This window comes from Planococcus citri, chromosome 4 (assembly GCF_950023065.1).
Source record: "Planococcus citri chromosome 4, ihPlaCitr1.1, whole genome shotgun sequence".
Classification (NCBI taxonomy): domain Eukaryota; kingdom Metazoa; phylum Arthropoda; class Insecta; order Hemiptera; family Pseudococcidae; genus Planococcus; species Planococcus citri.
Window position 1 is genome coordinate 24,218,930 of NC_088680.1, and position 15,392 is coordinate 24,234,321.

General features: G+C 34.2%; 1 protein-coding gene across 1 annotated transcript in view; it reads right to left on the reverse strand.

The window, feature by feature from the left end:
• Positions 1 to 15,392, reverse strand: part of LOC135845344 (uncharacterized) — a 426,634-nt gene that overhangs the window by 113,894 nt on the left and 297,348 nt on the right. Inside the window, exon 4 of the mRNA XM_065363834.1 lies at positions 14,603 to 14,769. Within this exon, the coding sequence (XP_065219906.1) occupies positions 14,603 to 14,769 (167 nt within the window). The remainder of the gene's footprint in view (positions 1 to 14,602; positions 14,770 to 15,392) is intronic.

Sequence of the window (15,392 nt, forward strand, 5' to 3'; positions counted from 1 at the left end):
GCGATTTTTTATCTTTTCTCCAGAAACTTGAAATTGCTGTGGAACGGCCAAAAATCAACTTTAGCACAAATAACTTTATTTGGGGCCTATGTGGGTTGCCTTTAACCATTTTTTGCGGTTGTCGCAAAAATCGGCGTCTGCCGGTTCAGATGTGTATTTTTGACCTCTGGAAAAAATGACAAAATTTGAAAATGTCAAATATTCCATCTTTCGCGATGCTACCTATCCGAGATCAAGCTCTGACGTATTTTCGACGTTCCGAATAGGTGAAACCTCCATTTCAACCATTCTGGAGGCTCCAGCGATTTTTTATCTTTTCTCCAGAAACTTGCAATTGCTGTGGAATGGCCAAAAATCAACTTTAGCACAAATAACTTTATTTGGGGCCTATGTGGGTTGCCTTTAACCATTTTTTGCGGTTGTCGTGAAAATCGGCGTCTGCCGGTTCAGACGTGTATTTTTGGCCCCTGGAATAAAATGACAAAATTTGAAAATGTTAATGGATGCTCCAGAATAGTCGAAATGGGGGTTTTGCCTATTCGGAACGTCGAATATCGGTCAGAGCTCGATTTCGGATAGGTAGCATTGTAAAAGATGGAATATTTAACTTTGTATTAAAAAGTTTTTGTTTTCAAGCTGAGTGGTGGATATGTTCAAAAGACAATGGTAAATTGCAAGAAGTTCGGCAGTAAATATTGAAGAGACCTCATGAATTTTAAAATTGAAAATTTTTTCATTTATTGAAAAAGCATATCCTGTATGTAGGTTAGAGATTTTGGAACCATCAGTAAAGCATAAATTGCATTCAGTGTAGTTTGATATGAGTTCAAGATAGTGGCTTTTGATTTCTAATGGGGAATGGTTTCTTTTTGGATAATTTCTCAGTTGAAAATCAATTTGTAAGGGTTTTAATAGCCAAGGAGGGTATGTTATGGGTTTTTGGATGAGATTTTTGAGATCAATTTCAAGGTTTTTTATTTCAGAGATGAACTTAGCAAGTGGGTTGTCATTTTGTTGGAAATGATGTAAGCTGAATATTGAGATAAGATTTTGGAGGGGATGTGATGGATTAGTTTGTTTTTTCGTCTTTTCATCTTTTCTTAGGAATCCATTTTACTCCAATTTTTGAAAAATTGAGGCCTTTTTCTCTTTTTGCACTTTCATATTTTTGAATGTATGGCTTAAATTTGACTCACTGCAGCAGGACCTCTAAATTTTTGATCGAACAGCTGATATTTTTTGTGAAGCTCTTCATAGATCTTCAAGCTTCAGTTAAGAAATGAGGTAAGACGATTGCTGAGTTACCAAAAATTTTTCTCTTAAAAATTCAACACTTTTTTTGGAATATTTCTTTCCACCGTCCTATTCACTGCCAATTTCTCATTAATGACGAGAGATGTCTAAGGGCTCATACGAGAGGTCAACTGAGTCGTATTTTGAATCCTCATCTTTATGACTTGTTTGGTGAACTTTATTTATTCAAGTATTTATTTTGAGAAATTAGTGATTAGTAAAAGCCAAAAATGTTAGGTAGTACTGTAAATCTCAAATTTAATATCCCCTCCTTTAAAAAAAAAGTCACCAATGAATAATATTTCCAATATTCATCTTTCCCCTATTCTATTAGATCTGCCGATATTTTAATGCATTTAGTGGGTGTTCATATTTCACCACCAAAGTTATTAAAAATTTGAAAACAAATTATTCTATTCTTTGAAATTTTTAACAACCCTTCAATTTGAAATAATATGTACCTTTATAAATTGGTACAGTTACGAAAAGAGGATTCAAGAATCATCTTAAAACACTGATTTTGAAAATTTTCCTCTCATTTTTAAATAATTACAATATTCTTATTCGAGCTTTTCAACGAGCTACTCGTACAAAACTTTCTCAAAGTACCTAATTATTAAACATCATTTTCCACAGGAGAAGTCTGTAAGCATCACAATAACTTTAATATTAGATCTTCCAGTTGAAAAATTAAAACTCATCTTGGAAAATTTGCTGAGGCGATGAATTCTGTTTTGATTTCAGACATTTAGGTAGGTACACAATTATTACATTCAATAATAACTTTATTTGTTCAACTTTCATTCGAGGTTTTTCTTCAATATCTATAATTAAACATACAGATACTTCGTACCTACTTTTCAATTCCGTATTAAATTCTCATAATAATCGTTGTGACGAAGCCAAAGAAAATAATGAATAAAATATTTACCTTACGCCCTGGAAAATAAGAAAACTTCGAAGTTTACCTTACCTTGAACTTGAAACCAACTGAATTTAAACGAACTACATACATGGAATCGAGAAATAGGTAGGTAACATTTTGAAATCGACACTGTCATCATTAAAATAAAATACTATTTCTCTTATGGGAATAACTTCTCCAGAAAGTTGTGCTTTCATTATGATAAAAATGACGAAAAAGAGAGCATCGTATAATAAATTATACTTTTTTATTAAGGTACGTGCTCAATTTAGTGTGTGTACTTGTACTTCGTGCGTATGTACTTCACTTAAACCCTTCGTATTTTCCCTGTCTATTTCTTGTAGGTACCCTAGATGTACATAAGCTCGAAAAGTGCAAGGAAAAAAAACAGTTTTTTTTTGTTAGTAATGGGCATTGAGAGGGGAAGGGAGGCTGTTTTGGATCGAAGTTACGAAAATTCTGGAATAAACGTATTTTTTGAGAGGAAGAGAGAGGCAGGGAAACTAATTAAACGTATTCAAAATCACGCATAAGTAGCAAACTCGTTTCAAAGTCTAGCCATAATATTCTTTTTTTGCAATAAAACTGCAAATTGCGACACCCTGTGAAATGATATCCAATCCCATATCTACCTGACAATGTTATCCCATTCATTACAAAGCCAACACACGAATATATTTTTAAAATCCTTGGCAAATACAATTTCACATCGTGTTTGGCCAAGTACGTAATACGAACCAGGTTGATAACCGAGAGCGGTTTATTAATTAATCATCGTGCTCGGCGAAGATTTTTTTTCAAAAAACCATTTCAGACAGTAAATAAAACACTTGTCGAGAATACTTTTTTGTTCTCGTGTGTAGGAGTAGTATAGGCTTTCAAAGGGAATTTTTAATTACTGACCAAACTCGAGGGAAATTGTAGTTTTTATGATATAGCTCTTTTTTTTCTCGCGATGGCGATACTCGTCTCGTACCTACTCTTTATCTGGAAATTTTCTCTCAGTGTTTAATTTTTCCCATTTTTGATATATTTTTTTAAAACTTTTCGCTGGCACGTTTCAAGCTGCATTTTTGTTTCAAATGAAAAAACAGGCCATGGCCAAAAAAAAAAGAACGTATTTAAACCAAGTCGATGGGCATGTATATGAGATTTCATTGTAAACGTGGACGCGGTGGAACGCGAACGTGGTGTTCAAAGTGCAGGGTTACACACATACTGCTTGGTATTAAATTTCTCGTATTTGAAACGATGAGCTAAATCACAGGGGTAGGTATTGAAAATACACACGAGTAGGCAGCGACGAGCTCAGTGAAGTGATTACGGTCGCATTATATGTACTAAAGTATACGTAGATAGGTCGAGGTGAGGGTGTCAGTGTCATTTCGATTATTCCTTGAATTTTTGTTGTAGGCTACACATGTAGGTCTAATCTTGTTTCAAAGTGTGCTTATTGAGCGCATAATGAACAACACTCTCTTTTGTAAATGCTTATGTATGTTTAATCTTCGGGTCAAACGGTCGTCTATCAGATTATATGCGTGGGAAGAGCTAAGCACACGGGGGTTGATATGGTGATAGGTTTGTTAAGTATTATAAAGAGAGGGTCGACTTTGTCTATATAATCAAAAATTAGCGAATTCCACGTTACCTAATAGTACTTTTAACTAGTAAGAAATTACAAAGCGGCTTGGGTTGCAGATTACAGAGAAGAGCTGGTGAAAAGGTTTTTTAAAAAAAGCGTAGGTGGAGAATTTTTATAGATAATATTTTTCTTTTTTAGAAAAGGGTTGAAATCAAAAAGTTCTAGCCCAGTTTGGAGCATGCATCAAATACCTAGTTTTAAATCCAGAATTGGAACCTCTAAAAACCTCAGAAACCATAGATCACCTGGATTTTTCAATTTTTCGAAATTTGGGAGCTTAATGTACAGGTACCTCTGCACGGTAGGGTAAAATCACATTCGTTAACGTAGAAATTTGGAAGCAAGATGCATTTTTTGGGCCAAATTTTTTTCAAAAAAGGATTCAAAAACTTGAAATGTGTGATAGGAGTATTGAAAATTTGAGAATTTTTCATCTAGATCATACTCACTACTGAACCAATACAGTTTTAGAACAACTTTCGACAAATATAGGTACGAAAAATTGTATTTTTATGGCACAATTTTCACAAAAAAGACCCAAAATTTTAAAATGTAGAATTGGGCTGCTGAAAATCTTATCTATAATTTTCTTTTTGAGAATAATTTTTGAAAGACGATGAAAAAAATATATCTATTTTTGTAATTCATTCTCCCTCCCCCCTCCCCCCAAAAAACCAACCTAAAAATCAAAATTTCAAAATGTGTAGGAAATTGGGTGCCTACTTGAATTTCTGATTTTTTTTTTGCTTTGATCATATTCTAACCACCAACACGTTTTCAAAGTCATTTTGAACATGAGTAAGGATTTTGGATCAAATTTTTCACAAAAAAAAAAAATACCCCAAAATTTCCAATGTACGATTGGGCTGCAGCTGTTCTAAGAATCTTCCTTGGAATTGGCGATTCCAAAAATTAGGTCAAATATTTGAATGAAATCGAAAACTGTAAAAATAAAATCAAAAACTTTGAAACAAAATAAAAAAGTTATATTGAAATCAAAACTTGAAAATGAAATCTAAAATTAAGAATCAAATTGACGAAACCAAAAAAAGGAATCAAATACTGAAAATAAATCCAAAAACCAAGAATAAAATAAAACACCAATTTTGAAATCAAAACTCCAAAATGAAATTGACACTTAAAATTAAATCAAAATGAAACTGAAAACTATGAATAAAACTAAAAATTGAAAATGAAATGAATGATTCTGAAAATTAGATCAAATAGGTACCTAGTGAAAATGAAATCGAAAATTGTGAAAAAAGTAAAAATCAAAAACCACAAATGCAATAAAACAACAGATTTCAAAATGAAATGCTAAAAATGAGATAAAATCCTAAAAATTAAATTAAAAACTGAAAATAAAATCAAAAATTGAAAATGAAATTGACAAATCCGAAAATTAGATCAGAACCGGAAAATGAAATCGAAAATAGAGAAATTGAAAGTGAAATTAAGAAGCAAAAATAAAATAAAAAACTGATTTTAAAATCAAAAGCTGAAAACGAAATTATTATACAGCTGAAAATACAATCTAAAATTGAAATGGAATTGACGATTTTCACAATTAGATCGAAAACTGAGCATAAAATTAAAACCCGACAATGAAATTAAAAATTGGAACTAAAATCAAAAATTGAAAATGAAATTTACAAATCCGAAAATTGGATCAGAAGCTGAAAATGAAATCGAAAATAGAGAAAGTGAAAGTAAAAGTGAAAACAAAAAATGAAATAAAAAACTGATTTCATCATCAAAAGCTGAAAACTAAATGAAAAACTAAAAATAAAATGAAAAATTGAATATAAAATTGACGCATCCGAAAATTATATCAAAACCTGAGAATAAAATCAAAAACCACAGATATAAAATCGAAAATTGAAAAAAAAAAATCAAGAATCAAAACTAAAAATTCTGATAGTAAGATATGTAGGTAGATTGAATCAACATTTCTGAAAATAAAACAAAAATAAGCTTAGGTAGGTACTGAACATAACGGTGTAAACTGAAAACAAAATTGAAAATCAAAAGTGTATTCTACTATGTATGTACATTTTGAAGGTCACTTCCGACATGAGTGAGAGAAAATGTGTTTTTAAGCCCATTTTTTTTCAAAAAAAAAGTCTCAAACTCGAAATGTACCTATGATTGAATTTCAGAATAATTCTGAGAATCTTCTCTCCAGATCATATTATTATGGGACGGACGACTCGTGCTGAAGGCCACTTTAGACAACCGTAAAAAACGTTTATTTTTAGAAATACAGTGTTTCTCATTTTTGCCAAAATCAACTCCACAGACATATTTTGAAATTCATGTATGTCTAGAAATGAGGATTTCCAGTATAACTACATACATAAGTAGCAGTTCATATTTTTCATCTTTTCATGCAAGTTTTGGACAGTTTTAGACCCTCAGTTTTGCGTTCGCGTGACAGAAAAATGTTATTGGAGCTGTCCTGTGGCTCCCCATGCATTGGAAAAATATTGAGCAAAATCGTCACCTGATTTACCCAGAGATTCCCTTGTAGTAATTGTAATTGGCTAAACTCATAAGTCCCAAAAATGACGAAAAAATCTAATTTCATCCCAACCTCAACCACACTGCCCATCCAAGCCGACCTCGAAAATCGATACTTTTTCATTAAGCACCAAAACCAAAATCCTAGCCGTCACGTCCCCATCTGCCTCTAATTCACCTCCCTTCCCCTAAGATTCTACTCTCTCGGAAGTAGAAAAAAATTAATATAGTTTTGACAAAGCTTCGGTGGCGGGCATCTTTAATCCTGGGTGCAACTTGTGGCACCGAGATGGTCGGAATTGCACGCGTCTAGGGGAACGTTGTTGTTGCCTCGGTTGGCTCGGCTTTTATATCACATCGTCATACAGCACACACACTCGACGGTAACAAAACACCCATAAATTATACCTTACGACGTAAAATTGCTTAAAATAACAACTCTAGAAAGAAGGGTATCTAACTCGGGCATTGAAAAATTTATTATAGGCTATATCGAGTTAGCTAAGCTAACCATCCACATCCACCATCGTTCGCGTTGCCAAACATTCGCAGGGTGTTTGATAAAAGCTACCTTGAGAGTTGCAAAAGTGCCCCATTTTCTGCGGTAATGCCAGGTCTAGGTACACATATCTCCACATAAAGCACTAAAAAATTAAAACTCCTCTTTACTTTTTTTTTCGCGGGGGTTAAAAAACACCACATCTTTCTCAACTTTAAAAGACCAGGTACAACGATAGTGCATTTCCGCATACCCTTCTACCATCATTTGGTGGCGGTGTCGAGCGAAAAAACACAACAACGAAAGTTGATTTTACAGTTTTTAAAAACAGGCGATACGCGATAGTTACAGGAAAAGGAAAAACGTCGACTGGGCCGACAAATTATTACCCCCATAACGCACTTTAAAACTTACCCCGGAATATATATGTCTAGTACGTACCTACATATAGTGAAAATAAACACTGAAAAAACGCCTGTCTGAATCTATCCTGGCATAGCATTTTATATAGCGAAATAGGTGTAGTAAATGGATATAAAAAGCCTGTTCACCCTATCTTGCTCGTTCTTTTACTCGAATAAGTCACACAAATCGACAAACAAAGAGATTTCCGAGTACAGAACTTTGGCTCGAGGGGTAGGTCTGCAATAGGTGGTATTTAACCCTTCTCGTGCCTCGCCACACTGCAGTAGAAAACAATTGCTAGATAAACAAACCTACTACATAGCTAGCACACACGAATAGAAATCCAAACACACGACTCAAGATTTCATTCTCGTTTGTGTAAACGTAGGTAGGTAACTTTGTCAAGAACGTACGCCCGCGCCTCTCTCACCACATACTGAAAGCTCTAGACTACCATTACGAACGCACCTTGTTTCTATTTACAATCTATAGTGTACTACTGAGAGGTGGGTTATTGAAAAATACCCGCGTGTAATATGCGACTAAGCGGAAAATCTTTATGCATGAGCACGTTACTATATTACCGCGTTAACTTGTTAATGGTAATGAAATTTCCCGCATGTACTTCGATACCTAGACCTATACTACACGTACACATATCTACATAGGTAGCGATTTACCATGTGTATCTATCGTCGCGTTCGTGGTTGTCACTGTACCTCCTTTTACGAGCCTGTGTAATGCGTGATACCTTTATAGTGCATTGCATGGTGTTAAATCGATGCACAATCAGCCAAAAAGATGTAAAGGGAATACCCAAATGCATTGAATTCTTAGTAGGAATGAAGTTGTACCTATACCTGGGTCATTCCACGTCAATTCGACCAAGAAGTGGTAGGGGGGGGGGAAGTCGGCAATTTTTTTGAAATTTTTCCTGCGAAAAGACCTTTTGAAGAGATGACCAATGGCGCAGATCGCAGCCCTCTAGCCCTTTTTTAAAGGCTGCTAGGGGGTGTCAAAGTTCTCAGTGAACTTAAAAAATCATCCATTTCAGCAGTGGAAAACTCGATAACAGCAATACCTACCAAAATGGAACTTTTTCCAATAGTTAGTGGTTTTGAAAGGCTTTTTAGTGATATCATGAAAATCAGTGTTGCCACATTTTTTCTTACGAAAAATTAGCTCGAAAAGTTTCAAAACGTAGTTTTCATATTGTTCCCACTCTCAAAAATTCTGAAAAAAATATATTATAGACAACTTTTCATGCTGAATGATATATTAAAAAATTGTGATGGCATTATATTTCGTAAAGTCGATTAAAAAAAATTGAAAGCTTGGGAAAAAATGCGATTTTTTAATTTAAAACATGAAAAAAAGTTTTGATTGACAAAGTTGACCCATTTGACCCCTATTTTTACGTATCCGTTGTAAAAGTTGAAAAAACCGTTTCACTCAATAAAAATGAACTCATCACAAAAAAATCAAAATTCGAAAAAATTCAATTTTCAATTCCAAACATCAAAAAAAAGTTTAAATTTATTCAGCTGCCTTATTTTGACCTCTTCCTGACGTATTGCATGAAAAAGTTGATAAAGATTACACCCATATCAAAAAAATTAAAATTCCTGTATTTTTTTCAATTCACTCAGGAAAATATGTGTTTTTTCTGGATAGTAGGTAATAATTGATGTATGTAGGTAAGGTACCTAATTTGAATTTTCGATCAATTAATACAACTTTTGTACAGGGTATTTTAGAAAATTCAAATCCTTATAAAATCCTCAATTACTTGCTCAGGAAGTTGAAATGTTCTAAAGAGCTGACCTTTATGCAGTGTCGTAGCCAGGATTTTCTCAAGGAGGGGGCAAAACCAGATTTTTAGACATAAAAAATCGAAATGAGGTGTAATTTTTTAGAAATCTATTGTAATGTGTGGTAATTTCATGAAAATGAAGCCAAAATTACTGCTCGAGCGAAGCGAGAGCGAAAATTTTTGGAAAAAATGGGTCCAAATAACGAAAAAACGTCCATTTTTGCATGTTTTCTTTCAAATTTTCGCTCTCAAGGGGGGGCATGGCCCCCTTCGCCCCCCTTGGCTACGCCACTGCCTTTATGTCCCCAAAAAAAGTCGTCAACATGAGCAACCGAGTGGTTCCCTTTTGGACATTTCATAATTCCAACAGTCAATGAAGAAAATACTACTTTTGCCACAAAATCCAGCACAACCATTTTTATAAGATACTCACATATAGTAGAATATGAGAATATTATTTTCAAAAAATTTGTCAAAACAACACTAGCAATGTGATCTCATTCCCTCGCACCTCGTCTTCCTATACAGGTAGGTAAAATCCAACTCTACACAAATTTCTCTCTCTCAGACTCTCGTCAAATATCATCTCAATTCTCATCGGGGAAAACAACAATCGCATTTCGTTTCGAATATTATATGTTTTTGCGATCTCATCACATTGTCGTGTCGTCCTCCACATATAGCATCCGATTGGCTAACGAATCATCCAACATTGCATGAGCTGCGTCCGTATTGAATTACAAATTTTCTTTCTCTTTTGTACAAATCTATTTTTGATATGCACGTTATAGTACTCTGCACTGTTTCCTCTACGCTTTTCTCATCGTGGCTGAGGGGTTTTGTTTCATTTTTCCGGCGAGTTATTTGCGCATAGAGCGTCGACGACAATGACCTGTTCCCTCCTGGTTTCCTCCTGCGTTTATTTCGGTACCAGAAAGTATATGCACGTAACTACATTGCTACAACACAGTACGTACTACGTATCGTATTATCGTCCAGATCTTTTTATATGTAGTGTACGTATGTATTTCGTTGCATCCGAATTATATTTTTTGTTTATAGTACGAGTATATCTATAGGATATATTCCGGTGCTGTTGTTTTGCCAGAAGTTTATTTACGTTTGAGTAGAGACGAAACGAATATTTCTCGTATTGTCAATTTGAGTTCGGAACTGTAGTCGTGTTCATGCAGTATTTTCCCTATGACTAAGTTATTTTTCAACCTCGTCTCCTTTTCCTTCCTCCTGATCTCGACTTTGCATCTTCATCCACTATTTTTATGATAGATATAATCATTTTGTGTATTATACCTACCACAATCAATTCTACGTTTCGTTTACGTAGATTGAAAAAAAACGAAAGAGCATCTTGAAAATGTACACCAATTTGCTGAACTTCATTTTTCAAATTTTTGCAAACTTTCAAAAACCCAAATTTTGGGCCATTTTTCTCAAAAAAATCAAAATTTAATCAAATTGAGACAAATGAAACTGAAATTTGGTTTTCACCCAAGTTTTGGAAAAATTGCTATGAAAATTCCAAAATTAAATTCAGCACCTTCAAAATTCAATGTGCTGAGGTAAGAGCTCAATTTTTTTAAATTAAAAAATTACAATTAAAATCCTTCATTATGCTCCCACTCATTTTTAAAGTTTCATCATTCATGGATGGAAAATCTTGTGAAAGTGGTCCAGATAAAATTTTTGAGCATCAGGAAGCACCATCATGATGCCAAATTTGAGGTGCATTAATATCATTTTGTATTTCTGGTAAATTTTTCAAGTTTCAATTTGGCTAGTGACTTACTTGTATTTCAGAGTGATAAAATCTAAATAGATACGTGGAAAGCTAATATTTGAGTTAGAATCTTATTTTTGACTTTCTGAACTCATTGAGTATAGATTTGAGCCAAGTTGAGCCTTGCAGTGTATAGAGAATTGTGGTAGATCTAAGTTGGTAACACTGTTAAACATGGCAGTTACAATTAAACTTTAGCAATTTGATTTGTGCTTTATTATGTGCGGATGACGTTATTACATTTGACAAAGAGGATTAAAATTTTAAAAATTTTTAAAAATAAAACTAAGTTTGTGATTCAGACACCAAAAAGATACCAAGACACCAGACAAAAAAATACCTCATAGACTCAAAAACAAACAGCCAAAGACAGCAACATTCGAAGAAACACTATTTGCTGGCTTTATACCACGTGTCCAGTCAAATACATTTAATACACAACAACAAATATCAAATTTCCGGTTTTCTGAATTTTCTCCGCAATCAGAAGAGTGGAGATACTACAAATAAAGGTTTGAGCTTGAAATCAACTTGCAAGGCTTAGATGACAAACTTGATGCAAAGCGAAATTCATTACTAAAAAGTGTTGGTCCAGACCATCACCAAGTGGTAAGTGATTATTTAGAACCAGGAGTAGTGATAGGTTCAACTATATGTAGACACTGCACCTGCATATAAGACAACCAACTGGCAGCCATCTTGGCAAAATATCCTGTGTAATGCCAATTTCTCCCACTGTGTGCTTTTGGCTGCGCTGTACTTCAATCTGCAGGCAACAGGGAAGAGGGACGGAAGTGCTATTTTGTGTAGAGCCAATTTCTCCCATCTGGATGCTCTTGGCTACGCTGTACTTTGCATGGTACTCTGTACAAGAATTCTACATCAGCACAGCCAAGAGCACCCAGTGGGATAAATTTGCATTACACAACTTTTCTTTACCATTTCTGTTCCCCTCAGCCTACAGTTGGTTGTCTTATTCCGCAGGTCCAGTGTCTATAGGTTTAACTTATGACAAAATAGTGCTCTTCATTGACTCTTATTACTGCCCTACAACTAACTATCTGTCAGCATGAGTAAAATTCAGCCAAACCACCAGAAAAAATACGCAAACTATCTCCTATCTCTTAATTTGTCAAAAATTTAAGTTTAAAAGCAGTCCCGTGTAAATTCAGGATGACATTGAATGAATGGTTGCAAGATCAATTCCTGGTCAGCATAAACAACTCATCAATGCTCAAAAAAGTCTTTGCCAAACATCCAGATGAACATGCTACATTCAACGATGTTGTAAAAACAGCCAATCTACTTGAGTCAGCTACTACAATGCTCATCAACCATCTCATCATCAGCTGAAACAGAAACATCAACTCTACACAAAGTACTCCCCTCCACACTGAATGATGTGGTGATAATCATTGACACTTCAAAATATTGTATTCATTATGGTAGTAAACTTCACAAATTTGATGTAAAATTCCCAGCTGCCCAAAACACATGTCAAAGCTGCGTCAAAAATGGTCATCATCAGCAGTGCTGCTTTAGCTCAGGTAAAGTTAAACTGGAAAACTTCAAACCAAAACGTTCCAGTACAGAGCCAACAGCATCGATAAATGCAATATCAGTGGCAGACAATAGTGACAATGACAACACCGAGTATGCTACACTTTATTAAGTCAACGCAGTTGGCAGTCGTAACTAGTTGTAGACGTGATGATGTCCTTGACATTTTTTTAAAATTGTTTTTTTTTTATATACTAATATCAACATAGGATATGTAGTGTATAGAGAATTGTGGTAGATCTAGGTTGGTAACACTGTTCAACAAATGGCAGTTACAATTAAACTTTAGCAGCGTGATTTGTGCTTTATTATGTGCAGTTGAAGTTATTACAAGCCACCAAAAAATTTATGAATTCATAGATTTGGAATAAAAATTTCCAAAATAAAATCTTATACTGATGAGTTTGATGACCCTTTACATCAATTTAGGAACAATTTTCCAAAATTTGTAACTTTCTCTGGAAATAACAATTTTGAAAAAAAGAAAAACAAAAAATGTGACTTAATTTAAATATGGACAAAAATGGATTTAAGAAAATTTTGCCAAAATCAATTCAATCAGAAGTGGTTACGAGCACAGTTTGATTGCCATCCAAAGATGCTTTTATGGATATTGGATACAAATATTCAAATTTTCATTTTTTTGTTCTGCAAATGAGTGAAATATGTATTTTAAAAAGTAGAATAGGTATACAAGTATCTAAGCTTGAAAATCGCCTTCTCAATTTTTCCAGAGCAACTTTATTTGAGATACCTGGAGAAAATTGAAAACTTGTAGGAGATTCCAGAATGATCCAAAATTTATAGTTTTCAAAGTACGAGTAAGATGAGAGTAGGTCAAAATGAAATGTTATTCACAAAAGTTCACTTTTTTGAGATAAAAAATAAAAAAGTTGAAAAATCATCATAAAAATGTTCAAAAATTCGCCAAAAATTTCAAAATAAATTTTGGTACGTAAAATTTTGATTAAGTACTGAGATACAAGTAAGGACATGCTGTTTCATCCTAACTTGGTTTCGATCAAATATTGTGAGGTGCCATTTCAAAAAATTTCTCGACGAGCTTTTCTTTAACTCTTTTTTAGACGTTTAAATTTCTCAATAATTTTAAAAAGCATTTGCAGAAAAAAATGAGTATAAAAGAGTGTTAATTTTTCAACTCAAAATACCATCCATACATAAATCTGCACATCTGCTCAAAATGAAGCATCCTCGTATCCAAATCATCGTCGTCATCATTTAATCGATGTTAAATCCCATCTCCCTGCGATGAAAAAAATCCCCCATTAAGGGCGTGTATTCGGTACATCCTTTTGGTATAAAATAACACCGTCACCGACTCACCGTAGTACCTACAGTTTATTCCTCACGCACATAAAGACGCGGAAAACAGAGCAAGGTAAATGAATGGTAACGCGATGATAAACAAACAAGACAAGTGCATTAAATTAATGTTACAAAAGTTGCGCGACAAATTTTTAAATTACGTCATTTGTTTTAGACTATAAGGCCTGGCCACGGGTATCGGAGTCGGTTCGCTACGTCCACACGCGTACCTGCGGTTTTTTTTCCAACAACAACGCAAAAAAAAAAATATAACGAGGGGTTTTTAGCCTCTTTTTTTTTCGTTTCGTTAATGTCTCTCTCGCGAAACCGAAAACTTCGCTTTTTGAAGAACCCGATACACCGCGTCACATCGTGAATTTTTAATAAACAACGCTTCGTGTTTCCATTCGCCTGCGATATCCTACACAAAAACTTGAAACTTCAGTCTGTTGGCGGATAACGTTTCTGGGTTTCCAATTGCTGACTACGTAGTTCGTACGACTACAATATGCATCCGTGTGCTTAATAAAACATTCATCCACGAATTCGCTTACACTACGAGTAGGTACGACGAGTCGTGTCGTCTTGTGAGATGTTTACACAACATAACCGAGCTTATTTTCGGTTGTCGGGTTTGTTTTTTCGACCATTTTTCTATTCTTTTTCTCTGTTTATTTTGCTGTTTTTTTTTGTTGTTTTATTTATTTTTTTCTCGTATATAGCGAGAAAATTGTACTTGAAATAAATACCAACTATATTATGAATATTGTAAAAAGAATAAACGAAATGTAAATTCGAACCGACGAAATTCTTCTTACCTGGATAATATTGCATGGTTTTCTTATTACTATACGGAGTATTTGGAATTTGTAAGTCACAGTCGAAGGTTGTTGGTGATGATAAGTCGGTGTCTGGTATTAAAACGTAAGCGGTCACGTCATACGCGTTCGTTCGTTCCGCACTCGATATCACGACTTCGTTAAATCTGGAAATTGCGAGGAAAAAACAAGATTAATAAAAAATTTGAAAAGCAAGGGAGGGAGATTTCGAAGTCTTATGAGGGATGTATCCAAAGTTGCTGAAAAATTTTTGCACTGAACAAAGCTAGATCAAAACAGCATTCAAAAATATGTTGAAAGCCAACATTTCAGGAGCTTAAGTATATCTTTCGATTTTTGATGAATTTTTGAAAATAAAATTTGGGCCAAAAATCAGAAGGAAAAATCAAAATCCTATTGAATTGGCCCAAGAAGCGTTTTCGACACGCCAAATCAGTTAGAAACCAGTTTCGAATCATTTTGAGCAGTTCTGGAGTCTTCAATAACAGGAACGAAACTAAAGGTTTTGTTGAGGATAGAGGGGGTTGTGTGCAATCGAAAATTTGCTGACTAATAAGTATGAAAAAAAAAACACCAATTTCACCGAATAAAACGAAAGCTGAGAAAACAATTCTGCCAATTGATATTATACTCGTACGTAAGTAGGTTTTCTTACCTATAGTCTATCATGACTTGGCAAAAGCTTTCAAAAATTTGTATTTTGATAAGATGAAAACACAATGTTTTTTTATGCAAAGAGTTAGATTTTTTTGGTTCCAAAATTTTAGAA